The sequence below is a fragment of the Mirounga angustirostris genome, unplaced genomic scaffold (genome assembly GCF_029215605.1).
Source record: "Mirounga angustirostris isolate CCGP_5_RB_7025 unplaced genomic scaffold, mMirAng1.0.hap1 SCAF_17, whole genome shotgun sequence".
In the NCBI taxonomy this organism is placed as follows: domain Eukaryota; kingdom Metazoa; phylum Chordata; class Mammalia; order Carnivora; family Phocidae; genus Mirounga; species Mirounga angustirostris.
In genome coordinates, this window is record NW_026991725.1 from 10,618,746 (window position 1) to 10,646,002 (window position 27,257).

Below are 27,257 nucleotides of genomic sequence, written 5' to 3' on the forward strand. Positions count from 1 at the left end.
ATAGAGCAGGAACACAAGCAGGGGGAGTGGGAGGGGGAGAAGCAGGCTTCCCGCCGAGCAGGGAGCCCGATGTGGGACTCGATCCCAGGACCCTGGGATCATGACCTGAGCCGAAGGCAGACGCTTAACGACTGAGCCACCCAGGCGCGCATGGGTCTTAATATTATTAATCAAACTTTGCAGAAAGCAATATTTTTTTCTGTTAATGTGGATTTTATACATCTGTGCCTTAGTTCTTACACTTTGGAAAGGACATAAATATGTGACATGTAGAATTTATTCTCTCTCTCTCTTTTTTTTTTAATTTATTCTTTTTGAAGGTTACATGCCGGGCCATTGGGATTGGGGCTTACCTTGTCCGGCTGGGACAGAGAACCATCCAGGTTGAAAATTCTCACTTAATTCTGACCGGAGCTGGGGCCCTCAATAAAGTAAGTTTCTAGGGTCTGGGAGAAGTATGTGAAGCTGTTTGAAGATGATTCTGAATTCTTAATTCAAGACCCTGATTAAGGAGAAGCCATTCAGGCCATGCCTCCCTCAGTCTATTTCCCTCTCCCTCCATCTTTCCTGCCCATCGCCTTGCTTACCTATTCATTCATTCATTTGTTGTATTCAACAAATATTTTGAGGACCTACTATATGCCAGGCACTGTTCCAAGAAGCCCTGTGGATATGTTCATGAACAAACCATATAGAATCCTTGCTCTGAAGGGTTTACATTCTAGTGTCTTTCTAGAAAGACAGAGAATTAATTGAATGCTTTCTTTTTCTGCCCTCCTTCCCTTTCTCTCATTTATGAATAAGTGAAGAGATCTGTTCCCAGATGCGGAGCTGTCTCTGAAACATCTTCTGAACGTGTTGACAATATCAAGTTTTAATGTTCTGAGAAATTTGTGAATGTACCTCTTAAAAAGGACACTTAACGGTGGTCCCTTGTACATAGAGGAAGTAATTGGTAAACATTGAATGGAGAGATGGGTGGACAGATGCATGGATGGATTGCTGGGAAAGAGTATGACAAAGATTTATCATCCCTTTAAAAGAAATTCTTGTGCAAGATGCCTGGGTTGCTCAGTCGATTGGGTGTCTGACTCTTGATTTCAGTTCAGGTCATGATCTCAGGGTTGTGGAATCAAGCCCTGCGTCAGGCTCAGTGCTCAGTGGGGAGTCTGCTTGAGGTTTCTCTCTCTCCCTCTGCCTCTACCCCTCTCCACCGTGCTCACCCTCTCTCTTTCTCTCTCTCTCTCTCAAATAAGTCCTTAAAAAAGAAAGAAAGGAAGAAATTCTGTGCCTTTTCAATCTGAGCTCAGAGGGGCTTTTCCAAAGGGGAAAAATAAAAAAAAACAGTTGGTGAGGTCACTGCTTGTAAGAGTGAAAACTAAGAATACCTGGATATACAAAAAATGACGTAGTTCTGACTTCTCTGCAGACATAGGAAAATGATTTTCTCTCCAGAGCCAGGAATATGTAATAGTCTGGGACTGGCTGGCTGACCTTGTGCAACTCATATAACCTCTCAGCTCCTCCGCTTTCTTTGTCAAAGGGGGATAATTACAAGCTTAAATGACGTGGTGGAGATCAAATGGGAAAACATAAGTAAAAGTACCTAGCACCTGGCATAAAGTGTTGGTCCTTATTACAACTTCAGTTCCCTTTTCTTCTCTTATACATGATTTGGTGATTTATCTTGAGTTATATGCACACTGAATTGTATCGGATACTGGGTTTACTAAACTTGCACAAACTTTATCAAGCCTTGACTTTCCAGTGTAAGGATAGGAATCAAGTGTTCTGTTACCTTGTTTTTTAAAAGTTGATACATCCGGGCACCTGGGTGGCTCAGTTGGTTAAGCGACTGCCTTCGGCTCAGGTCATGATCCTGGAGTCCCGGGATCGAGTCCCGCATGGGGCTCCCTGCTCGGCAGGGAGTCTGCTTCTCCCTCTGACCCTCCTCCCTCTCATGCTCTCTGTCTCTCATTCTCTCTGTCTCAAATAAATAAATAAAATCTTAAAAAAAAAAAAAGTTGATACATCCATTGGTCCAAATAGCTTTTGGAGTTGTCAGAAATGAGGAGAATCGTTTGATGTGATCAGTTTGCTCTCTACATTCATATAAGGTCTGTATCCTTCTCTGGGCTTGCTTTTCCCTCCAAGGAAAGGCAAAGCAGTGCTAACAATGGCAAACTTGGATACCCCGCTCCCTTTTTTGGAAAGTGGCTTAGAAATAAAGATTGTGAACTGCCACTACTGAAGGAGACTATTGCAGTGGGAGAAACTGCTGAGTCTTAATTTTTTTTAAGTTGCTCTTTTGGATACCTTCTTAGGACAAGCTATTGATGAATGTTGAAAGAATTGTAGGTGCAGTTATCTGTAAGGGTGCAATTTAAAGAAGACACCTATATTCCTATTATGTTCCCATACCTGGACAAAGAGCTAATTTCTGAAATGTATTTCATTACATTTTCTTATTTTCTCCCTAGTAACATGTTATACACAAAGAATAATACAGAAATACAATAATACAGTAATACAAAAAGCAAAGGTTTTGTTGCTGGGGGTTTTTGTTTGGTTGGTTTTTGTTTTTTGCCTAGAAACTTGCTAGTTGAATTTCATTTGTGCCATAAAGAAAGCATTAGGGAATTTTTCTTAAAATCTGGTTGAATTGTTCTGATCAGATTTATTATGTTCCCCCTCTTCCTAGCCTACAGGGCTGCTTGTTGAAGGAGAAGTGTAGTTGTAGGGAGAAAGATGAGGAAAGCTGTAGCTGTAACTTACCAAACAATGCTCCTTTCCAGGAGGACATGATCATTTGTAGCTGAAGGGAGTGATCAAGTTGTAGAGGTTACCTAATCCTGCTCTGCCTGCTTCACTGTCTTCATGTCAGTGCCTCTTAAGTACACAGACATGTTGTTGGAAGACACCCGATTTCATGCAAATTCATTCAGAATGTCCTGTGTGTCCCTTCGCCTATCCAGTATGAAAAAGGACACTTATATGCAAGCTGCGCGCTTAGATTGCTTCCTCCGACTCACTCCTTTTGCGTGTTCTGTCTTTGTGTATACTGGTGTCTTTCGACATCTCTGTTTGCCTTTCTTTCTGTAGGAATCTGTCTCTATGGGTGTGTGCAGGTCACTTTGAGTGCGAGTCTCTTCCTGGGTGAGTGCTGGTCTCTCTCTTTGTGTCTGTATCTTGCTTCTAGATCCCTCTCTTTCTCTCTGTGTGCCTCCCTGAGTATCCATGTGTGAGGAAGTCTTTGTGTGTGTCTGAAAACACTGTAGAGCCTCCTTAAGCCTTGACCATTTTGTTCGGGTATGTGTGTACCTGTGCAAACTGGAAATGTAGGTGGTGTATGCAAGCTTTGAGACTGTAAACATTTGACTCCCACCTTTTTGAGTCTTCATCCTTTATGTTAAACATGGGGGTGAAGAATAGGAAGGGAGGGGGTGTGCAGAGGTTGTAGGAAAAAAGAAATCTGTGTGTGCAAGTGCCGATCCCGTTGACCCCTCTGAAAATTGAAATAATGATAATGCGCGTCTCCTGACTGCATCAAAGTATCAGCACATCAAAAGCCAGGAGGCATGAAATGCAAATGATAAAGTGAAAGCAGATGGATTGTGCATGATCGCCTGATGCCCAATGAATTTTAAAAGGTGCCGGTTTGCAAGGGGGGGTTGGGTGAGGGTTGGGGGTGGGGGGACTGAAATAAACACGTTATCCCTGCAATTTTTTTTTGTTCTTGACGCTCACTCCTGACAATATTTTTTCACACTTGAGTGAACACCCACTCCATCTCTCCCTTTCTCCCTCTCTTTTTCTCTCTCTCTTTCTCCCTCCTCTCCAACACCCCCCACCACCACCACCTCTTACACGTCTCAGGTCATGTCGCTGCAGCTCCGGTGGAAATAATAAGATATAAACCACGAGGTTGTTATTTGCATAGAAATAGCATGGAGCCCCAGGCAGCAAGGGAGAAGGACACAGAGATCATTTGTCTAAAATTTTAATGAAAAGTTTTGCTGAGGCAGAGATTTTTTGAAACTTTCTTTCTCCCTGCTTTTCTCCTCCCCTCCCCACCCCACCCCCACACCCCATCACTGATTTGACTTAACATGGTTCAATTTGAAGAGAAAAGGTTGACACACAACATATCATACTCCTGTAATACAGCAACATGTAAATTGTTTGTTCCTTTAATAGATATGAAGCTGGAGAGACACACATTCCCAACTTAATACATTGCATGTATGCATCAAGCTTTTATGGCCACACTCCATCTCACTGCACACGTGATGTTGCCTGTCGTTAGCCGACCTGTTTTTAATTAGTTTAGACCTTCCTACCTTTTGCTTCCAAAGACTCCTACTTTTTGAAGGTTTTCTTTTTGTAGCCAACAGTAGTAACCTGCAAATAAAATATAAATATTCTAGCATTTTCCTGTTTCTTTACTTTCAGTGGTTTTACCATACACTTATACATTTTATTCATGGGCACCATCCTTTGCCACTGTGTCTTTTGTTTCAAAACCAGAAAGTGCTTCCCGCATTTGTATTTTTGTCCCTTTCCCCTTATTATCTCAGTATTTGTATAATCTCTTTCCGTGTCTATCTTGCTCTTGGTTGCCCGTAGTTATTTGTAACTATTTGTAAATATTTGTAATATTCAGAATATTACCAAGTTGAGAAATGCAGCATCTGGGTTTTCTTAAGTGCTGCAGAAGCAGATTTGCTATGTGAACTAAGGCAGTGGGCTGGTGATTAGAAGCAGTTTGGATGACTTTATTTGAAACTTAGATCAAGAACATCAGTCCAGCTCCTTTCGACCTTCTGGGGTGAGCTAGTGGTGTCAGGGCCATTTTACAGATGGGAAGACTAAAACAGAGGTAAAGCGACTTGGTTCCATTGGCAGAGACTAAATCAGCATGAGAACATGAATTTCCATGTCCCCTAAGTTTCATTCAAGATGGGCTCAGTTCCCTGTGCTTAGTGTCCACAAGGCCTGAGAAGAGAAGATGGTCTGGTCATTTTCCTTTTTGTGCAAATGTCATGAGCATGATGATGTAATTAAGAGAAACTTCCAAGGGTCTGCTATGTCATGTCACCCAAGGTAGGAGACCATAGGTTTCTAGCTCTACAAACTATAGGCTGTAGGTGGCAGGTGGCTCAGAATTCCTCACTGAGTGGTAAGGCAGACCTGATGGATGCGACAAACTACCCTGCTTGAAGGGTGTCATGTTAGCCTGGCAAAGACAGCAACTATGTGCTCAGGGAACTGGTAAGATGGGCCCTTAAGGGGCTGGGACAGGTTTTGTATAGCCATAAACTGCTAAGTCAAGGCGCCACTGGATATATCCAGGAACTTTCAGATTTACTTCCCGCACCCCACTCTCTGTTTCTACACAACATCTTTAACATGGCATTTGGTGGTAGGTAGGCTCAAAGGACTAGTGTTGTAAGGGAACACTGACGTAAACGAGAGCTGCTAGTTCTCAGTCCATCCCCCAGACTTGGTGAGGTATACACAGAGAAATCAGAATTTGCGATTTATAGCCTGTCCTAATTGTGGAGGTAGGCATGTGCCAGTGGCTGTGATAGATGGATTATAGATTCGTTCAGGAGTTGATATGTGACATTTTAAAGCTTCTCCTTTAGGGGAAAAAATTCCCATAATCTCATCTCCCTTACCCCTGTTTCTACTGCATCTGCCAGGAAGAAAGAGATTATATGGTGGTGTGGCTAGGCTATATATGTCAGGCCTGTAGGGCCCTAGTTCTAATGTTGCTTTTGAGACTTCATAGGAGTCCTTCTCTGGATCTCAGTTTCCAAACATATTTTTCTGTATCTGGGCAATATGAAATGTGAAGTTGTTGCTCACTTAGTTGGATACAGTATCAGAGTTCCTCCCACGAGCTCCTAGGACCAGGGACCTGTACTGTATGTTCTCTGTACTCCCCCATGACTCTGTGACACACAACATGAGAGAGTCGTGGAGGCTCAAGAAGGGAAGGAGAGAGGGGCGCCTGGCTGGCTCAGTCGGTAGAGCATGTGACTGTTGGTCTTGGGGTCATGAGTTTGAGCCCCACATTGGGTATAAAGATTACTTAAAAAAATAATAAATATATATTTTTTTTTTAAAAAAGGAGGGATAATTTAGCTCTTGCCGTGAGTCAGCATTGTAACTTTCACATAACTTAAAGAGCTGGAATGGTTAAGAGCGTGGACACTAGAGCCAAACTACCTGGGTTTAATTCCTGGCTCTGCCCATACTAGTTGTATGACCTTGGGGCAATTTTTTTTACCTTTTCTGGGTTACAGTTGTATTAACTGTTAAATGAGGATAATAATAGTACCTGTTTACCAGGTCTTGTGAGGATTAAATGAGTTAATATAGGTAAATCACTGACACCATTGTAGTGTTCCCTAAGATGAATATAGAGTCCTATCTCATTGCAACTCATGATCCAGGCCCTAGAAAGGAAATACAAACACAACATTCTCTATATGTTCTGATCCTTTGAGGGCAAAAATTCCTTTAAGAAAATGTTAGATGTCAGTCCTTGCCGTAGCAGTACATTCATGAATTGACTTTCCCAATAGATGTTATCTGAAGACAATCACCGCACTTTGGAAAGCCGTTAACGTCAGAGGCACCGTGTTCAGTCCTGATAGGGTAGTATATGTGTCAGTCATCTGTCTACAGGAGTCCCCAAGGACTTGTTGATACAGTAGCCCATAATCACTCTAAGGATCAGACCAGCAATTTGCATTTTTAAAAGTCCCTAACTATCTATTTTCACAATAGACAGTCCCTGTACTCTGGAAGCTCCAGATGGGATCGCTCTCCTTTTTAAAGAAGGCATTTGAGCTTCCTTTCTGAGTAAGCCTCACTTTAGTATTATGAATGAGTTCTCAGAAAGGATTGCAGTGGGCACATCTCCTTAGTTTTTAAGCCCTAATCCCCCATACCTCCAACACACACACACACACACACACACAGCACAGCACATGGGCAAACCTGGCCCCGTTTTGGGGATGGTTTTATGTTTCATTTGATGTTTCTCAGGTTTGGTAGTTTCTCAGGGCGTTGTTTCGTGTTTCACCTTGGTTCCTCAGATATGTTTGAGTCCATTAGTGAGTCATTGTGATCTGCCCTCAGCCTGATCCTCTGGTTTGGAGATCTTGCAGGGTAGAATTTCCCTTCAGAGCTCCATTAGAGACATTGCCTCTGACCAAGAGAGCCCTGTGTAGGTATGGTGGCTTGGAGACTATTGACTTGGGAGAACCTCAAGTAAGTATCAATACTGAACTTTTAGATGAAGTGAAAGCTCTGAGGCCCTGCCTGAGGCATTAAATACAGACTCAGGAATTACCGTGTTTGACAGCCTCTTAAAATTTGCTCAAACTTCTTGAAGTTACAAAACCTTTAGATTTAAAAAAAAAAAAAAGGCAAACAAAAACTTTTGATCATTGCCCTCCCTGCCATTTACTAGGTAAGTAACTTTGGGCTTTCATCTATTTGGGCCTCAATTTCCTCTTTATAAAACACATTTCCCATCTTAAGGTGAAGACCAGAGGATCTGTTAATCTTAAATTCTCTTTAATTTCTAGTACTCTGTTATGCTGTGAAGATGTATATTAATTTGTAGCCAGGGAACCATGTTAGGCTGGAGCAGGGAGAGGATAGATTGGGGATGAGGGTGAGTAGGATCTAAAAGAATTGCTACATATTAGGGTGTTATATACTAGAACGATTACATATTAGTGATATGTGAAGTTATTACATAGTAGCAAGATTAGGAATGGGAGTGTAAAGCATAATTATTGAAAAATTTGTTCATCTCATTTCTTATCCATATTACAAAAACAAATGCCACATAGTAGTGATGATGGTAATGTTGTTACTGTTGATGACAGCAAGTGGCCATAGAATTATAATTATCGGGAGTGGAAGATCCCCAAAAGTCCAACCACCCAACCATTGTTTGAATTTCCTCTGTAACACCACTGCCAAATAGTCATTCGTTTATGCTTGAAAAACCCAACTGAAGGGGAGCTCGGTGCTTTATGGCCCAAACCCTTTCATCTATATGAAGTTCTTACATTTAGCTATAGTCTGTTTCTTTGCATAAACAGACCAATTCCTCTTAAAAAGTAGTGTTCAAAATTAGCAAAGCAGCTCCCAGTGTTGTGGTGTAACATGTGTGGAATTGAGTGGAACCAAAATCTTTCCCATGTACTTTGCTTTCAGAGTCTGGCCTTGTCTTAAGAACAAACATAGTAAAGATGAAAATGCTATCCAAAGGTAGAAAGGAAACTGGATTAATAAATAACATTCTTGCCAGCCAAAACTGTGAAATAAGTAGGAATTACAAGAGAAACAGCTAAAACTTACACCATTTGGATGTACTCTGTAGAATGTTGGGGGTCTGCTGCACAGTGTCATGCAAGGCTTTAAGAGCCTGGTTATCTCCTGCTTCCCCACCTCCTGCCTTGTTGACCCTATACATGGTTGGAGGATGTTTTCTTGGGTGCTGTGTATTTAGATACTGGTTAAAACTCACTGGGTCCAAAGTTAGGTAGTACTTATTTCAGGAATCAGTAAAGGTAATGTAGACTGAGGTACTCTAAAGCTCTAAGGGCACACAACCAAATCTAAAAGGCTAGAATTTATTTCCCTCTCACCTCAGTGAGCAGTCTCCAGCTCACTTTCTATGTGTGCACCTTTGTCATCTCTCTGCCCTATCTCCAGAGTGTCCATTTCAACTTCCAGGATTGTGCTGCTTTTTGAATATTGGAGTGAAGAAATGCCTCTGTCTCACAGGTTCCGTGGCATGCAGGGTCTCTGCACTTTCCGCCTCTGACAAAACATTGTCCTTGAACTCAAGCTAAGTGCCCTCTTAGGACTGTGAGCATGATCCCTTAGGCAGAGCAGCTCAGCTTCTTCATTTTCCAGTCAGTCATCTGTTACACCTTCTTATGCTGGATTTTCTTCACCTTTCTCTCCTTCTATAAATGTTCATAGCTCTGTCTTTGCAAATTAGTGTTCACTGGAAGCTTTGCTATTCCATTTACCCTTCTCTCCTCCCTTTAACCTTTCTTCTCCCCAGCCCCAGCCTGAAACCCAAGTAAATTAGCTTCTCACCCCTGCCCCCCAGTTAAAAAAAAAAAAAAAAAAAAAAGAACCATACTCCTCCAACAGTGTCTGTTCTTGGATTTGCAGTCAGCAGCCATCTCCAATAACCATCAGGCTGTCAGCTTTGCAGCTCCCCACTACCTCCCACCTCCCCCATCACTCACCAGAGGAAAAAGAGAGCCAGAGCAAGAGCTTGAAATATATCATGCAATAGTGTATCATGAATTTGTTGTGAATCACAGCGGTGAAGCAGGTTTATTTATTTCTGAGACCTTAAATCAATACAAAGTGGGTCTCTTAGTTCTGAAGCTGGGATGGAGTGTGAAAAAATGAGCCCACTGTACTCTTAAAACTTTGGGGAAAGGAGATGACAGCTATATAATTCCACTTACCAGGCACTAGGGGCTTTAATGTGAAGGTGACAGGGAGCTCTTTGTGCATTTAGAGCACCATATCTTCTAAATAAAAGATCTGTAGACTTGATAGTGGAGCATAGCTCCAAGTTTAATAATCTCCAAGCATTAGACCAAGCCAGTATGTTCCCAAGTCAGAGAGTTCCCCCCCAAACACTCATAAATTAAAAGTGCAAGAACTGCACACGTTGGTAGATTAGGAATGCAAGGACTCCAGTCTTTCCTAGCAGAAAGACAGACCTGGGCTATGGCTGTGCACAGGCTGCTGTGTGAATATGATAAAGACGCAGGAAACAAGACTATTTAGAAACCTGGCTCCTGGCTGTTCATCATTCTAGGGAATGTCCCCTATGCTGGATCCAAATTGAGCTATGTCCCCTCTCACTCAGAGTGGCCATCTTCGCACATCTAATCAGCTAAAGTACACAGGAGTGTTGAATTATGAAAGGAGAAGCTTTAAGAGCTCGTTAGATTGAACTACAGATTACCATGCCCAAGTGTCAAGTTTTTCTGGTTGATTCTTGACTGGTTCCTAATTTTAATGTCTCAGTGTCTGGAATTTAAGCCTTTCAAAATAGTGCACATAAGAGAAATTGAGAAATCAGTGTTATTAAGGAAAAGAACCCACCCAAATTTCACTAACAGCATAAGATGCAAATCTGAGAAGTGAAGACCATTGGAACATATAATCAAGTTTTGAGTATCTTCATTTTCTATCTGACCCATTGATAAAATATGCCTTTTCTCAACAGATAAAGCAGGTTTATGCAGCTCAGTAGAGCAACCCTAATATAATATGACTTTATATTAGATAGAGTTACTAGCTTAATTCAGGCTCAGGTAAAGAATTTTGAAAGAAAAACCCAGTGTCTGCACTGGGGATAACTAAAAGGTTGGGAAAATTGAGCCACTCATTTTGCTTAAGAAAGTTGCTACACAGTTATAACACTAATATGGAAGATTTCTTTTGCTTCTCGTAGTTCAACTCGCTGAAAATAGAAATCAAAGCTGAGTTTTTATAGAGCACTAAGAATTACAGCAGTTCACCTGCATTTACTGCATGCCAGTTATGTTCTGTTCTTGTGCTGGGGGGCATACAAAGATGATTTCTGCTTTCATGGAGCTTCAAATTTAGACTTGAAAGACAGTAAACAGGCTTTTCATGTGTTCTAAGGGTAAAAAATAAAATCGCTGCCCACCCTACATAAATAAGAAAACACAAACAAAAAGGTTGCCGGGATGAACAGTTTGTGCTACTCCACGAGAAGCTGGGCCCCAGCAAGCACCGAACTCTTTACCTAGCCACTGGTGGGCCCAGGCAGTCAGTCACACAGCCCTCTGCCTTTCCACACCGACCTCATATCTTCTGTCCTTGTCAGAAACCCACTGGGATCTTTAAAAAAACTTTTCCATCTTTTGAAAACATCTGATAGAAGATTGTTATTGAGAATATATGAAGAATTCTCACAATTATAAGAAAACAGCACATTTTAAAAATGGGCTTAATTTGGGGCACCTCGGTGGCTCAGTCAGCTACGCATCCAGTTCTTGATTTGGGCTCAGGTCATAATCTCAGGGTCGTGGGATGGAGCCCCACATTGGGCTCCACGCTTATTGGGGAGGCTGCTCAAGATTCTCTCTCTCCCTCTGTCCCGCCCATCCCACGCTCACTCATTAAAATAAATCTTTTTTAAAAATTAAAAAGTGGGTTTAATTTAATTTTTTAAGAAATTTGAACAGACATTTCATCAAAACTATGAGGATGGTAAATGAGCACATGAAAGGATGCTTATCATTAGGGAAATGCAATCTTAAAACCACAATTAGGCACTACTAAAATAAAGGAAAAATATGTTTTTAATAAAGAAAATTTTTAACTGACAATACTAAGTATTTGCAAGAATGCAGAACAACTGGAACGCTTGTACATATTGGTGGGAATGTGAAATGGTACAGCCACTTTGAAAAAGCTTAAACAAGAATGAGATCTTGCCACTTGCAACAATATGGATAGACCTAGAAGCTATAATGCTAAGTGAAATAAGCCAGTCAGAAAAAGACAGATACCATATGATTTCACTCATGTGGAATTTAAGAAACAAAACATGAACTAAGGAAAAAAGACAAAAAATCAGACTCTTAATACAGAGAACAAAATGGTGGTTTGTAGAGGGGAGTTGGATGGTGGTGACGGGTGAAATAGGTGAAGAGGATTAAAATCACCCTACGTTATGAAGTGATCACCACCATACAACTAGCTACCATCAGTTATCATCTTATCTAGATGAGCACTGAGTAATATATAAAATTGCTGAACGATTGTATACTTGAAGCTGGTATAACACTGTATGTTAATTGTACTTCAATAAAAAAAGAAAAATATTTAGCACCTTTTTTAAAAAAAAATAAGATTAAACATTTGCCATACAACCTAGCAATCCTATTCCTGGGAGAATTGAAATAAACATCCGCACAAAAACCTGTCCACAAATGCCAATAGCAGCTTTATTCATAATTTCTCCAAACTGGAAACTACCCAATTACCCAGATGTCCACCCAGAGGCAAACAGATGAACAAGTTATGGTATTTCCATAAAATGGAATACTACACTGCAGTGAAAAGGAACCTCTGACACCTACATCAGCATACATGAATCTCAGATGCATTACGCTAACTCAAAGAAACTAGACTCCAAATACTGTGTAGTATATGACTCCATTTATAGAACATCCTAGAAAAGGTAAAACTGTTGAGGCAGAACAGGGGAGAAGGGAATGGATTACGCAGGAGATGAAGGGAATTTTTTTTAATTCAAATGTAGTTGACATACAATATCATCTTGGTTTCAGGTATACAACAGAAGTGTTTCAACAGTTGTGCACATTATGTGTGATCACCACCATACAACTAGCTACCATCAGTTATCATACAAAGTTGTTACCATATTGTGTGTTTTGTTTTGTTTTGTTTTGTTTTGTTGAAGATTTTATTTGTCAGAGAGGGAGAGCATAAGCAGGGGGAGCAGCAGGCAGAGGGAGAAGCAAGGCTCCCTGCTGAGCAGGGAGCCCAATGCGGGACTCAATCCCAGGACCCTGGGATCATGACCTGAGCCGAAGGTAGACGCTTAACCAACTGAGCCACCCAGGCACCACACCATATTGTTAACTATATTCCTTATGTTGTACATTACATTCTCATGACTTATTTTGTAATTAGAAGTTTGTAACTTTTAATCTCCTTCCCCTATTTTGTCCACCCTCCCACACACACACTTCCCTCTGGCAACCACCATTCTGTTTCCTGAGTCCATTTATTTTTTAGATTCTACATATAAATAAAACCATATGGTATTTGTCTTTCTCTGATTTATTTCAGTTAGGATAATATCTTCTAGGTCCATCTGTGTCATCACAAATGGAAAGATTTTTTTTATGGCTGAGTATTATTCCATTACACACACACACACACACATACACATATCTTCAGTATCCATTCATCTGTTGATGGACACTTAGGTTGCTTCCATACTGTGGCTATTGTAAATAATGCTGCAGTGAACATAGGAGTACATGTATCTTTTTGAATTAGTGTTTTCATTTTGTTTGGTTAAATACCCAGAAGTGGAATTTCTGGGTCATATGGTAATTCTATTTTTAGTTTTTTGAGGAACCTCCATAGAGTGGCTGCTCCTGTTTGCATTCCCATCACCAGTGCATGAAGGTTCCCTTTCCTCCTCATCCTTGTTCAACACTGTTATTTCTTGTTTGTTTGCTTGTTTTTGATACTAGCCACTCTGACAGATGTGATGTTATATCTTATTGTGGTTTTGGTTTGCATTTCCCTGATGATTAGTGATCTCTTCATGTGCCTCTTGGCCATCTGTATGTCATCTTTGGAGAACTATCTATTCAGGTCCTGTGTCTATTTTTTAATTAGATTGTTCATTTTTTTGATACTGAGTTGTGTACATTCTTTATGTATTTTGGATATTTACCCCTTATTGGATGTATCATTTGCAAATACCTCCCATTCATTAGTTTGCCTTTTCATTTTGTTGATGGTTTGCTTCACTGTGCAAAACCTTTTTAGTTTGATGAAGTCCCACTGGTTTATTTTTGCTTTTATTGTCCTTGCCTGAGGAGACCAATCCAAAAAAATATTGCTAAGACTGATGTCCAGAAACTTACTGCATATGTTTTCTTCTTGGGGTTTTATGCTTTCCAGTTTTACATTTAAGTCTTTAAGCCATTTTGAGTATACTTTTATATATGGTGTGAGAAACTAGTCTAGTTTTATTCTTTTGCGTGTAGTTGTCGATTTTTTCCAAAACCATTTATTGAAGAGACTGTCTTTTCCTTATTGCATATTATTGCCTCCTTTGTTGAAAATTAATTGGCCATATAAGCATGGATTTATTTCTGAATGCTGTATTCTGTTCCATTGATCTATGTATGTTTTTGTGCCAATACCATAATCTTTTGATTACTTATAACTTTGTAATATAGTTTGAAATTGGGGAGTGTGATACCTCCAGCTTTGTTTTCTTTCTCAGGAGTGCTTGGGCTATTTGGGTCTTTCGTGGTTTCATAGAAATTTTAGGATTATGTGTTCTAGATCTGTGAAAAATGCCATTTTGATAGGGTACTTTGATGGGGATTGCATTGACTCTGTAGATTCCTTTAGCTTATGTGGACATTTTAACAATATTGAGTCCATGAGTATGGAATATCCGTCCATTTATTTGTGTCTTTTTCAGTTTCTTTCATCAGTGTTCTATAGTTTTCAGAGTACATGTCTTTTACCTCCTTGGTTAAATTTAATTCTAGGCAATTTTATTCTTTTTGTTGCAATTGTAAGTGGGATTGGTTTCTTAATTTCTCTTTCTGCTAGTTCATTATTAATCTATAGAAATACAGCAGATTTCTGTATATTAATTTTGTATCCTGGAACTTTACTGAATTCATTTATTAGTTCTAATGGTTTTGTTTTTTTATTTTTAAAGATTTTTATTTATTTGAGAGAGAGAAAAGGAGCAGGGGGAAGGGCAGAGGGAGACGGGAGAATCAGTCTCCCTGCTGAGCAGGGAGCCTGACGTGGGGCTTGATCCCAGGATTCCGGGATCATGACCTGAGCCGAAGGCAGACACTTAACCAACTGAGCCATCCAGGTGCCCCAGTTCTAATAGTTTTTTGATGGAGTCTTTGGGGTTTTCTATGTAGTATCATGTCATCTGCAAATCAGGACAGTAAATAGGTATTTTCTTCTTTTCTAATTTGGATGCCTTTTATTTCTTTTTCTTGTCTGATTGCTGTGGCTAGGACTTCCAATACTGTGTTGAATAAAAGTGGTGACAGTAGACATCCTTATCTCATTCCTGATCTCAGAGGGAAAGCTTTTAGCTCTTCACTGTTGAGTATGACCTTAGCTGTGGCTTTGTCATCTATGCCTTTTATTATGTGGAGGTATGTTCCCTCTATACCCATTTTGTTGAGAGTTTTTATTATAAATGGATATTGATTTTTATTAAATGCTTTTCTGCATTTATTGAGATGATATGGTTTTTATACTTCTTTTTCTTCATGGGTACATTGATTCATTTGCAGATACTGAACCATCCTTGCATCACTGGAATAAATCCCACATAATCATGGTGTATTATCCTTTCAGTTTGCTTTTTTTTTTTTTTTTTTTTTTTTTTGAGGATTTGGCCTGTAATTTTTTTTTTTTTTTTTGGTGGGCTTTGTGGTTTTGTTATCAGGGTAATGCTGGCCTCATAGGATGAGTTCAGAAGTATTCTTTTCAATTTTTTGGAATAGTTTGAGAGGGATAGGTATTAACTCTTTTTTAAATGTTTGGTAGAATTCACCTGAGAAGCCATCTGGTCCTGGACTTTTGTTTTTTGGGAGTTTTTTGGTTACTGATTCAATTTCATTAGTAGTATTTGGTCTGTTCAGATTTTTTATTTATTCCTGATTCAGTCTTGGAAGATTGTATGTTTCTAGGAATTTATCCACTTTTTCCTAGGTTGTCCCATTTATTGGCATATAATTGTTCATTGTAGTCTGTTATGACCCTTTATATTTCTGTTGTACTGGTTGTAACTTCTTTTTCATTTCTGATTTTATTTATTTGGGCCCTCTCTCTCTTTTTCTTATGAGTCTCGCTAAAGGTTTATCAATTTTGTTCATCTTTTCTAAGAACCAGCTCTTAGTTTCATTGATACTTTTTAGCCCGTTTCATTTTATTTCCACTCTGATCTTTATTATTTCCTTCTTTCCACTAACCTGGAGCTTTGTTTGTCCTTTTTCTAGTTCCATTAGGTTTAGGGTTAGGTTGTTTATGTGAGATTTTTTTGTTGTTGTTTACTGAAGTGGGCCTGCATTGCTATGAACTTCCCTCCTTAGAACTGCTTTTGCTGTATCCTGTAGATTTTGGAAAGTTGTGTTTTCATTTTCATTTGTCTCAAGGTATTTTTTTATTTCCTCTTTGATTTCTTCAGTGACCCATTGGTTGTTTAGTAGCTAGTATGTTGTTTATCCTCCACATGTTTGTATTTTTTTCCAGTTTTCTTCTTGTAATTGATTTCAAGTTTGTACCATTGTGGTCCATGTGTACCACATGCTTGATGTGATTTCAGTCTTCTTAAATTTATTGAGACTTGTTTTGTGGCCTAGCATCTGATCTGTCTTGGAGGATGTTCCATGTGCATTTGAAATGAACGTGTATTCTGCTGGTTTTGGATGGAATGTTACACACACACACACACACACACACACATCTGTTAGGTCCATCTGGTGTAATGTATCTTTCAAAGCCACTGTTTCTTTGTTTATTTTTCTGTCTGGGCGATGTATCCATTGATATAAGTGGGGTATTAAAGTCCCCTGCTATTATTGTATTACTGTCAATTTCTCCCTTTATATTGGTTAATATTTGTTTTATGTATTTAGGTGCCCCTATGTTGTGTGTGTAGATATTTGAAATTGTTATATCCTCTTGTTGGATTGATCCCTTTATCATTATGTAACGCCCTTCTTTGTGTCTTGTTACAGTGTTTGTTTTAAAGTCTGTCTTGTCTGATACAAGTATTGCTACCCCAGATTTCTTTTGTTTCCATTTGCATGGAATATCTTTGTCCATCCCTTCACTTTCAGTCTGTGTGTGTCTTTGGATCTGAAGTGAGTCTCTTATAGGCAGCATGTAAGTGGTCTCATTTTTTTTTTATCCATTCAACCACGCTATGTCTTTTGATTGGAGCATTTAGTCTATTTATGTTTATTTTTTATATATTTTTTAAAGATTTTATTTATTTATTTGAGAGAGAGAGAATGAGAGAGCACATGAGGGGGGGAGGGTCAGAGGGAGAAGCAGGCTCCCTGCCGAGCAGGGAGCCCGATGCGGGACTCGATCCCGGGACTCCAGGATCATGACCTGAGCTGAAGGCAGTCGCTTAACCAACTGAGCCACTCAGGTGCCCTAGTCTATTTATGTTTAAAGTAATTATTGATATATATGTACTTTTTGCCATTTTGTTGATTGTTTTCTGGATATTTTTGTAGATCTTCTTTGTTACTTTCTTTTCTTGTTCTCCTCCTTTGTAATTTGGGGACTTCTTCAGTGTTATGTTTGCATCCCTTTCTCTTTACCTTCTGTGTATCTATTATAGGTATTTGGTTTGGGGTTACCATGAGGTTCATATATGACATCCGGTAGTATACAGAGCTATTTTAAGTTGATGGTCACTTAAGTTCAAGTGCATTCTAAAAGCACTACATTTTCACCCCCCACCCACATTTTATGTTTTTGATGTCATATTTTACATCTTACTTTGTGTATCTTTTGACCTCTATGGTAGGTCTAGATGATTTTTACTACTTTTCATACTAATTATGTAGGTAGTTGATCCACTACCTTTACCATATTTTTACTTTATAATAATTTTACCAGTTAGATTTTTACTTTATAATAATTATAATTTTAATAATTTTCTTATTTCTAGTGATGGCCTTTCCATTTAAAGAAGTCCCTTTCATATTTCTTGTTAAGGCTGGTTTGGTGGTGATTAACTTCTTTAGCTTTTGCTTGTCTGGGAAACCCCTTATTTCTCCTATTCTGAGTGATAACCTTGCTGGGTGAACTATTCTTGGTTGTAAGTTCTTTCCTTTCAGCACTTTGAATATATCATGCCACTCCCTTCTGGTCTGTAAAGTTTATGCTAAAAAATCAGCTCATGGTCTTATGGGGGTCCCCTTGTACATAATAAGTTTTCCTCTTCCCTTAAGATTCCCTCTTTAACTATTGACACTTTGATTATAGTGTATTATAATCAATATAGTGATGTATAGTATAGTATTATATTTTGGTGTGGAACTCTTTGGGTTCATCTTATTTGGGACTGTGTTTCCTGGACTTGGATGTCTGCTTCCTTCCCCAGGTTAGGAAAATTTTCAGCCAGTATTTCTTCAAATAGGTTTTCTGTCCCTTTCCTTTTCTCCTTCTGGGACCTCTATGATGCAAATGTTAGTATGCTTGATGTTGTCCCAGAAGTCCCTTAAACAGTCCTCATTTTTTCATTCTTTTTTTTTCTTTTGAAGATATTTTATTTATTTATTTGTCAGAGAGAGAGAGAGAGCATAAGCCGGGGGAGCAGCAGAAGGAGAGAGAGAAGCAGGCTTCTCACTGAGCAAGGAGCCCGATGTGGGACTCGATCCCAGGACCCTGGGATCATGACCTGAGCTGAAGGCAGACACCTAGACTGAGCCACCCAGGCATCCCTCATTCTTTTTTTTTTTCTTTTTGCTGTTCTCATTGTGTGGGTTCCACTACTCTTCCACATTGCTGATCCATTCTTCTGCATTATCTAATTTGCTATTGAGTCTCTCTAGTGTATTTTTCATTTCAGTTATTGTATTCTTCTGATATGTTCTTTTTTATATTTTCTCTCTGTCAGCGTTCTTATTGTGTTCTTCCATTCTTTTCACGAGCTTAGTGAGCACCTTTATGATCATTACTTTGAACTCTTTGGTAGATTGCTTATCTCCATTTCAGTTAGTTCTTCTCCTGAGATTTTTGTCTTATTCTTTCATTTGGAATGTATTCTCTCGTCTCCTCATTTTGCTCAACTCTCTGTGTTTGTTTTTATGTATTAGGTAGATCAGTTTTACCTCCTGGTCTTGAAGAAGTGTCTTTATGTAGAGAGTATCCTTTGGAGCCAGCAACACAAAACCACCCCGTTCACTCAATCCAGGTACCCTCTGGGGTGTCCCCTGTGAGCTACATGCCCCGTCCTGTTGAGGCTGAGCCACAGTTAGTGCAGACTTGCTGGTGTGTGAGGCTGGCCCCTCAGGGCAGGGGTCACTGGACGAGAGGGGCTCTGGTGTTGCTCTGGTGTTGGCAGAGGCTACCCCCTGGGTGTGGGGGGATGGGGAGTCCACGGGGAAATGCTGGAGTGTGGTGAGTAGTGCTAGCACAGGAGATGGGAGAGTGTCAGAACTGTCTCTCCGATGGACTCTGAAAAACAAACAGGGTTCTAGAGGGGAGGGGGGTGGGAGGATGGGTTAGCCTGGTGGTGGGTATTGAGGAGGGCACGTTCTGCATGGAGCACTGGGTGTTATGCACAGACAGTGAATCATGGAACACTTCATCTAAAATTAATGATGTAATGTATGGGGATTAACATAAGAATTAAAAAAAAAAAAAAAAAAAGAACTGTCTCTCACCACCACCAGGCCAACTAGATAGAAGAGAGCTGAAGAACATGGTGCCTGCCAATGCTTCCTTCCCTGGAGAATGTTCCAACAGATCTCTGCCCCTCTAGCACATGCCCTAAAATTCGTCAGTGAATCTCTTTCACACGTAATCCCCATGCTTCTCAAACTACTGCTTCTGCACTGGGATTTGGAGGGAGTAAAATTATGCGAGCCCTTTAAGTACAGTCTGTTTCCTGCTGCCCTCCTGGACATAAACCCTGCTGGTTTTCAAAGCCAGATGTTATGGGGGCTCCGCTTCCTGGTGCAGGTCCCCCCAGCTGAGCCCAGGGTAGGGCCTGGACCCCTCATTCCTCAAGGAGGGCCTCTGTAGTTGTGATATCCCTCCCACTTGTGGGTCACCATGCCAGGGGTGTGGGTTCTGACTAGACCTACTCTTGCCCTACCTACTCATCTTGATGTGGCTTTTTCTTTATATTCTTAGTTGTGTGAAATCTTTTTTTCAGTTCATTTTCAGAGATAGTTTTTCTATATGTAGTTGTGGTTCTGGTTTGTCTGTGGGAGGATGTGAACTCAGGATCTTCCTGCTCTGCCATCTTGATCCTGCCTCTTAGAGGGAAACTTTTGGGGTGTTTTGATGGTGGTTATATGAGTATATATATTTGTCAAAATTCATAGAATTCTACACCTAAAAATGATTTTTCTATATGTAAATTATACCTCAGTAAACTAGACTTTTAAAAAATTTCCATATTTGGAAGCAATTTATTGTCAGTACATTCAAATCTGTAGATCAATGAACAGTTGTTGGATCCCTGAGAGAAGTGATTTCTCTTTGGCAGTCAGTTTGCACTCCGGAAGCCTGTGCCTTTTCTCATACGTTTGACAGGTAAACTGTCATGTGGCTCTTCTCTACCCCCATTACATTAAAAATGCATTTCTGTTCCTCAGACAGTCCACCTTCAAATCCTTGTCATCCTTCTGCCATCTAACTCATTCCTCTGCTTTCCCCACCCCTCAGTAAGCAGAGGTCTTCCAGTGGCCTGTATATCAGTCTCCTCTTGGTGTTAAATATCTTCTCCCACCACTGGTTGCCCAGTCCCTTTACTCCCAATTTACCCATCAGCAGACCTGATCATTTCATCATGCTGCTGTGTGTGGAGAGGTTTTTGGTCTTGTAGTGGATGGTCCTGAGTCCATTTGTGGCTCAGGTCAGAGGCTTTCCCATCCTGTGCCAGCAGTAGGTCACTGTGCCTCTTTTCTACCCCCCAACCCTAGACTACCAGCTGCCAACCAGCACTCCAGTTTGCTAGTGACAAGTGGCAATGAAGAGGGGAGAGGAAGTTGTAACCCTGAGTCTGTGTATCAAGAGGCTGTGTTTTGGGAACCCCCAAATATTCTTGGTTGCATGCACCAGTTCTGCCTCCCTAGAGATTTAATTCCATTCACCCTTGGATACATTCCTGGAGAAACATTTACACAGGAATATGTGCTGCACCACTTAAAATTGTTAATTGGAGATTGAATTACTTGTCAGCTTTTAAAAATGTAGTCCTCTCAGATCAGGGAGGAGAGTGTCAGCAGCAGGAGTAGATGAGCTATTGCGTTTCTTTCTTTCCCTTCCTCTTTTCTCCCCCCTCCCATTTCCTCTCTCGTTCTTCCTCCTTTCTTTTGTCCCTATTTTACCATTTTTTTCCTGCTCCCACTTATTTTTTTGTCCATATTTGTCTCTCTTTCTGCCTTAGCCAAACCTTTATCAATAACCTGACAGATCCCACAGTGACTTTAATGTGTAGAATCGTGAACGAAGTCCAGCAATGATAATTGCTTGGGAAATGTACAAAACCCCTCCTCACATCCTCTTGAGGATGGAAATACCCTAATGAGAGGGAGGATTGCAGCAAGGACTCAGTTTGTATAGCCTAAATTCTTAGATGCAAGAGGAATTTTATACTTCTTGCTTCTTTAAATAGAGGATCGCCCTGACCCAAGAATTGTTTAAAGGGGGAAAGAGTGGGTAAAGGGGGGAAAGCAGCAGATTTCATTTTTTATTCCATCGATATGCATCATTATTTTTCACATCTTCAGCACATGATTGCAAATATTTTCCTGTAAGTCTAAAGGCCCCCAACATAATGTGTATATCAGGACAAAGGCAGTTTTTAAAAAAATTGAGCTAAGTTGCCTCTATGAAACTTGGAAATCTCAATGCCTGTGCTGACAAATATCCTGACAAGTAAATACTCTACTCATTCAGTATTACATAGTGATTTCATTTGCACAAAACCTCACAATGCTCTGCCACTTCAGTCAAACGTCTGGAGCACTGGGGAAAGGAAGAACGTGTTTATCTTGATCTCCAAAAAGGGATTTAAGGGAGAGAGCAGGCGGTATATTAGACTGTTTTCATTGCCTGTCAGCTATGGTAAACCTGAGCTGTCTGCAGTGTCTCTAGATAAGCAGCAGCAGCAGAGGCCTTAGCATGTATGTATGACTGCATTCATTTGTACTTCTTATGTATCTCAAAATTTCTAACGGCTGTATAGCATCTTTGGTGGAGCCTTTAACAACTGTGTCTCTGCTAATCAGTGGCTTTTATGTGGTGCCCTTAATTCCCAGGTCTGCCACCTGCAATGAATGAAGAGCTGGATGAGGCTTAGGTTTATACTGAGTGGGGGAAGATCCTCTTTCCCCTCAGAATCAGCCCTTATTCAGTTCTGTGGGCGTGGGCACTCCTCAGTGGAGGACCCTGAGGTGGTGCCTGTTCCTAATATTTTATGGTACTGCTTCTCCACCTAAACCTGGCTCCTGTGTTTAAATATGGTTCCTGATGCTTGTTGGGAAGATGAATTAAAAGTTTGCATCACGCAGTAGAAAATGTGAGAAAAGTAATTTGGGAAAATGGAAAATGGTCAGCAACTCGATTTGTATAGCTATGTGTATGTCACAGTGGAAAAACTGATGAATAAAGCTCACCTACTTCATGAAAATACTAAGTCAGTGAGGATCGTTTACCCCACATTTTTCTGTGAAACGTTGGTAGGGCAACACCGAAGAATAAAGCTGTGGTACCGTCTATGTGGGCTCTTTTCTTTGCCTTCCTAGATGCTGATCAGGGTTTGCGTAACTATTCCAGCATGATCATTGCAGAGTTAGGCAAAATGGATTTTGTCCTAGCCCAGATTCTGCTTCTTTGGTTGGAGCTTTTGTTGTGAAGTATTCTAAAATCATTAAAACCACTTGAGTCAGCAACGACCCCTATAAATCAGGAGCTATTGTGTGCACCCTCATTCTGCTGGTGCATGCTCCAAACATACGGTCATTGAAGATGAACTGGAGGGTACTGCCTTCTCTTCACCGATTGTAAAGTAGCTATGATTGTTAGCATTTGTTTGTGATTAGTGAAGCAGGTTTCATTTCTGCGTGTCCTTCCCTCCCCACCCCCACCCCCTAAGATAAGGCCAGTCAGAGAGCCATTTGGAGACTCTGTTAGTCTAGCCTGTAATTTTTCCCTTTAATTCCCAAAGTAAATGAATTTTCTCACATGACAAACATTTCTTTAGTCCACAAATAGTGTCCTTGGTTGTGGTAAGCCCTGGTTAGGTTTCTTTCTGAATCCAGTGTACAAATACTGCCTTTTCAGAACAATGCCAAAGCGTCAGAAGCTGAGTTTTGCTTGTAAAGGGAAGATGTGCTAGGTGATTAAACTCTTGCTCCCTCCAAGTTTGTCCCCCATTAATTTATAAGAATATGGGGTGGAATGGGCAAGTGGCAGAGCCTCCGCGAGTAGCCCCGGTCCTGGATGCTCTTCCCTTTTGAAGTGAGAGACCAAGTTGTGTGGGGAGTATGTATTTGAACAGCTGAGCAGCTCTTGGTCCACTTTGGTCCCTTTTGCCAAGATTGGTCCTTCAATCCATCACTCATTTTGGAGGGGGGTGGGGTGTGAGGTTCTAAGCAGGTGGACATTATCAAGTACTAGAAATAGTGTTTCCTAGGAAAGAAAACCATCTTTCTGAGTAGGAAATGGCCCCAGCTCTCTTCCAGGCAACTAGGAGTTCCTGGCTCCTGACATAGAGTGTGAATATCAGATATTCAGGGTCAGTGCAGTGTCTCCTTTTTATTTCTTTTCCCCCTTTCCAATTTTATTTTAATAATTAAAAATACTGCTGATCACACTGAATGACTTCTGGCAGAGAGGCTGTCTGTCCCAGAAGGACCAGTTGTGGGCCATCGGGTTTATGACGTCCATAAAACCAGAGCCAGATCAGAGCGCGGCCTCCCTGAGTGACAGGGTTTTTGCTTCCACCAGGGTCCCCCATCAACTGACTGCTTTGGATATTTGTTTGGGGTTGGTTTTTTGTTCTGTTTTGTTTCCTGATGCATGTGTGACTATACATGTGTGCACAAATTTAAAGATATAAATGAAACAGGTATGTAATGCCCTCTGCCTGTTAGAAAGACTAAAGCCATCAAAATAACAAACGGCGTGTATTTGCTAGAATGTCAAAGTTATGAGTTTATTTTGTAATGATGTGCTCCTGCCTTCATGAGGTAAACTGGCCGTGGCGGAGGTGTTATTAGTAATATGGACTCAGTGGAGCAGAAAGCCGAGTGACCGAGAGATCAGTGTATCAGTCAGAGAGAGGGCAAATGGAAAGAGACAGCAGGAGAATGAGAAAGGAGCCACAGTGCCTGGGCTGAGATTAAAGACAGACTGAGAGGAGGAGGGGGAGCCCAGTGGTCACATACAGTCTCCCCTGTGCCTGGGGCTCTTTCAGAGCAGTTGCCGGCTTGTCGCTCAGCTCAGGGCTATCTGCAAAGACTGGTTCTCTGCACTTCCTCACCAAGGAAGGCAGTTTTGCTTTCCATATTTCTTTCAGAAGAGTCTCTTCCTCCCTTCCTAGCTGAAGTTATGTGGAGCGAAGACCAGCTGGGTCACACTGAGGTGGTGACTTTGGTCGCCAACTTCCTCGTCCTTTGCAGGGACTTGATATGGGGGCTGACCCAGCATGGAGGCGAATATCTCAATGCTCCTAACAGGAAGGGGCAAGATGGGAATATACAGGTAGAACTTGCTGGCCTTCCCTTTATTAGGTTCTTCCCAGAGACTGAAAATGAATGAAAGTTACTAAGGAAGCAAATTTGTGTTGTGGTTATTTTCTGGAGGAGGAGGGGAGAGAGAAGAGAAAAGGCAAAACACAGTAAGCGCTCTACAACTGTTCAGAGCTCTCCAGGGCTACCCTAGATGACTGGCAATTACTACACACTCAGCAGTTTGCAATAGTCAGTGATCAGGCTGGCTTCCATTGCTGGGTTAGAAAACTTCCCTCCCTGAAAGAAATTATTAACTAGTCTTCTAAGGAAAAAGAAACCTTACAATTTCCAAGTCTACGAATATTTTTTCCTTCCTATTTTTTGTCCGTCTTTAAAGGAAACTTTGTGGTTTCCAATTGCAGGTGCCTTTCAACCTCACACAGGTTAAACTCCTCCAGGGACACACCAGGGATAGAGGCCCTCTGTATTCCCTGGAACCTTGGGAGAGAAGGACACAGGAGAGGTGGGCTTGGGTATAAATCACTGCCCTCCACCCAGCACACAAAGACAAATTTAGACTCAAGGGTTTATGTATGTATGAGTTGCTTCAGGATTTTGCCCGCCTTAGGACTTGTGTGTGGGGACCAGCTTGAAAAATCAAATGTAAGGGGAAAAGTAATCTTTAAAAAAAAATTAGGGACCCAAATCTCACAGCATTTAAGTGAGACTTGTCACTAAAGATTGTCAAAAGACAGGCATGTTACCTCTTTGTGTATATATGCAGCAGTCCACTCACCTGCAGACGCAGGCATAGCCTGCACTTCCGGGTCACAGCCTCAAACCTCCCCCGCCCCCCCCTCCGCTGGTTCTGGCTGAGTCGAAGCATGCTAACACCTGTCTGTGGCAGCTAGGAGAGAGAGGGAGATGCTTTTGCTGGTTTTTAAATTGCAGTGGTATATATGATTGTTCACAAAAAGCCTTTTTGATTTTCTCAGCTTTCTTTTTAAGACAAAGGTCCAGAGAGTCCCTCTGAACAACCCACAGAGGCTGGAATCTGTCTGGTGGAGAAAAGAACCCATTTTAGTGAGAATCACAAAATAGACTTTGCCTTTATTTCTGTCAAGACAAATGTCTTTTCTCCTGCTTATTTCTCCAGGTCCTTGGGCGGGAGGTATATACCTCCAATAACCAGCTTGGGGGCATCCAGATCATGCACAACAATGGGGTGACCCACAGCATCGTTTGCGATGACTTTGAAGGGGTTTTCACTGTCCTGCACTGGCTGTCTTACATGCCTAAGGTGAGCCCTTCCCACCCAGCGGACAAAGCCCACAGAACCCGGCCTTCCCACCACAGCTCACACGGCCTCTGTGTTTGAGGTCTCCTCTTTATGGTGGAGAAGCTGTTTTATGAAATATTCCTCTGGAAGTTATTGGTTTCTCTTTTTCTTGCAGCCATCTTTGGGCTTCTACCTTTAAAATGCCTTTGGATTTCATTGGTTAGGCCCCTTTCTGATGTTTTCCCCAGTCACAGAAGCCTTCATGGCCTATCTGGGCTCAGGTCACTGTGGGTTTTCTCTTTTGTAATAGCCATCTATCCCCCCAGGAAACTTCCCATAAAGTGTGGGTACACGGAAATCAAGAGTCAGAATGTACCTCTTTTTGCCAGGCTCCTACATGAGACTTGAGATCTGTGCATGTTCTCAGGGCTTGGCATACAGTCAGGATGCCTGTAGCTGATGACTGGGACAGATGGGTATGATTCTGTATTTGGTCCCTACTGTCTTTGTAACGATCGTGGCTGAGTCGGGATCATGGGCCTGCTATTCACTGATTGCTGTGCTCTTTCCTCCCAACCACCTTTTAGAATGTGCGCAGTTCAGTTCCTCTCCTGAACTCCAAGGATCCTATAGATAGAATCATCGAGTTTGTTCCCACGAAGGCCCCATATGATCCTCGATGGATGCTAGCTGGCCGACCTCACCCAAGTAGGTATATATTTGAAGGTCCGGTAGTACCCTGGCCCTCAGGCTGTCAGTCTTCCTTTTAATCACTACCCAATTCCTGCACAATAGTATGTGGCATAACAGAGCTATTAAAGTAACTGTGGAAATGAGACAAATCTTTAAAACCGCTCTCTGAAGATCAAGGTGGAAAATCCTTCAAGAACAAATGAGAACCGAATGAAATTAGATGTATAAGTCAGTCACTGAGGCATACGCAGGGCAGTCACTAATACATTTCTTCTGTTAATTCTGTTCTTAAAGCACTTATTACTTAATGGGTTCAAAGACTTCAGAACAGTTAAATCTAAGCAATAAAGTCATAGAATCTTTGACCATCCAGTCTCTGTAAACAGAGATCAGTCAGATCAGTTTTAGAAAAGATATTTGACCCTTTAGTGTGGAACGTGACTACACTCTTCTCGTCAAGCTATTTCTGAGCATCCACCCTTCATTGTACCCTTCATTTCTTATGATATTGGTAAAAGTACTGGTACTTGCTTTAGTTATTAATGTAAGGTTACTTTGTAAGATCATTATTCATGAAGAGATTGTCCAGCACTCTTTAATTTTATAAATATATCAAGTGAGAACAAAACCTCACCCCATACTTACCTAATATATCCCTCTGTCTTATGGCTGATTTTACCTATCTTTAAAACAAAAACAAAACAGAAAAAAAGTGGTGGCTCCAGGTAAGGTTGAATGTACATTCTTGTTTGTCAGTCCATTAGGCTGTTTTAACAAACCTTACTTATCACGCGGTTCTTTTGTGAAGCCCCAAATCCCCCAGCTACCTTTTGAATCTATTTTTTTTCAGGTTGTTTGAGAAGATGTTTGTTCTTTTTTGCATGTTTATTGCAACTATTTCAAAGAAAGCAAGTGCAGAAGATAATTCATTAAATTTAAGTCACTGTGATTTTGTTAAAAGAAAAAAGAGGTCTGCATAAGGAAGACTTAAACCTTTGTCA

General features: G+C 40.9%; 1 protein-coding gene across 20 annotated transcripts in view; it reads left to right on the forward strand.

Moving 5' to 3' along the window:
• The window catches only part of ACACA (acetyl-CoA carboxylase alpha), a 283,601-nt gene that overhangs the window by 212,870 nt on the left and 43,474 nt on the right, over positions 1-27,257 (forward strand). For all 20 annotated transcript variants that reach the window (XM_064582783.1, XM_064582786.1, XM_064582785.1 and 17 more), the window contains 3 exons: positions 321-431; positions 25,441-25,584; positions 26,151-26,271. In XM_064582783.1, coding sequence (XP_064438853.1) covers positions 321-431; positions 25,441-25,584; positions 26,151-26,271 — 376 coding nt within the window. The remainder of the gene's footprint in view (positions 1-320; positions 432-25,440; positions 25,585-26,150; positions 26,272-27,257) is intronic.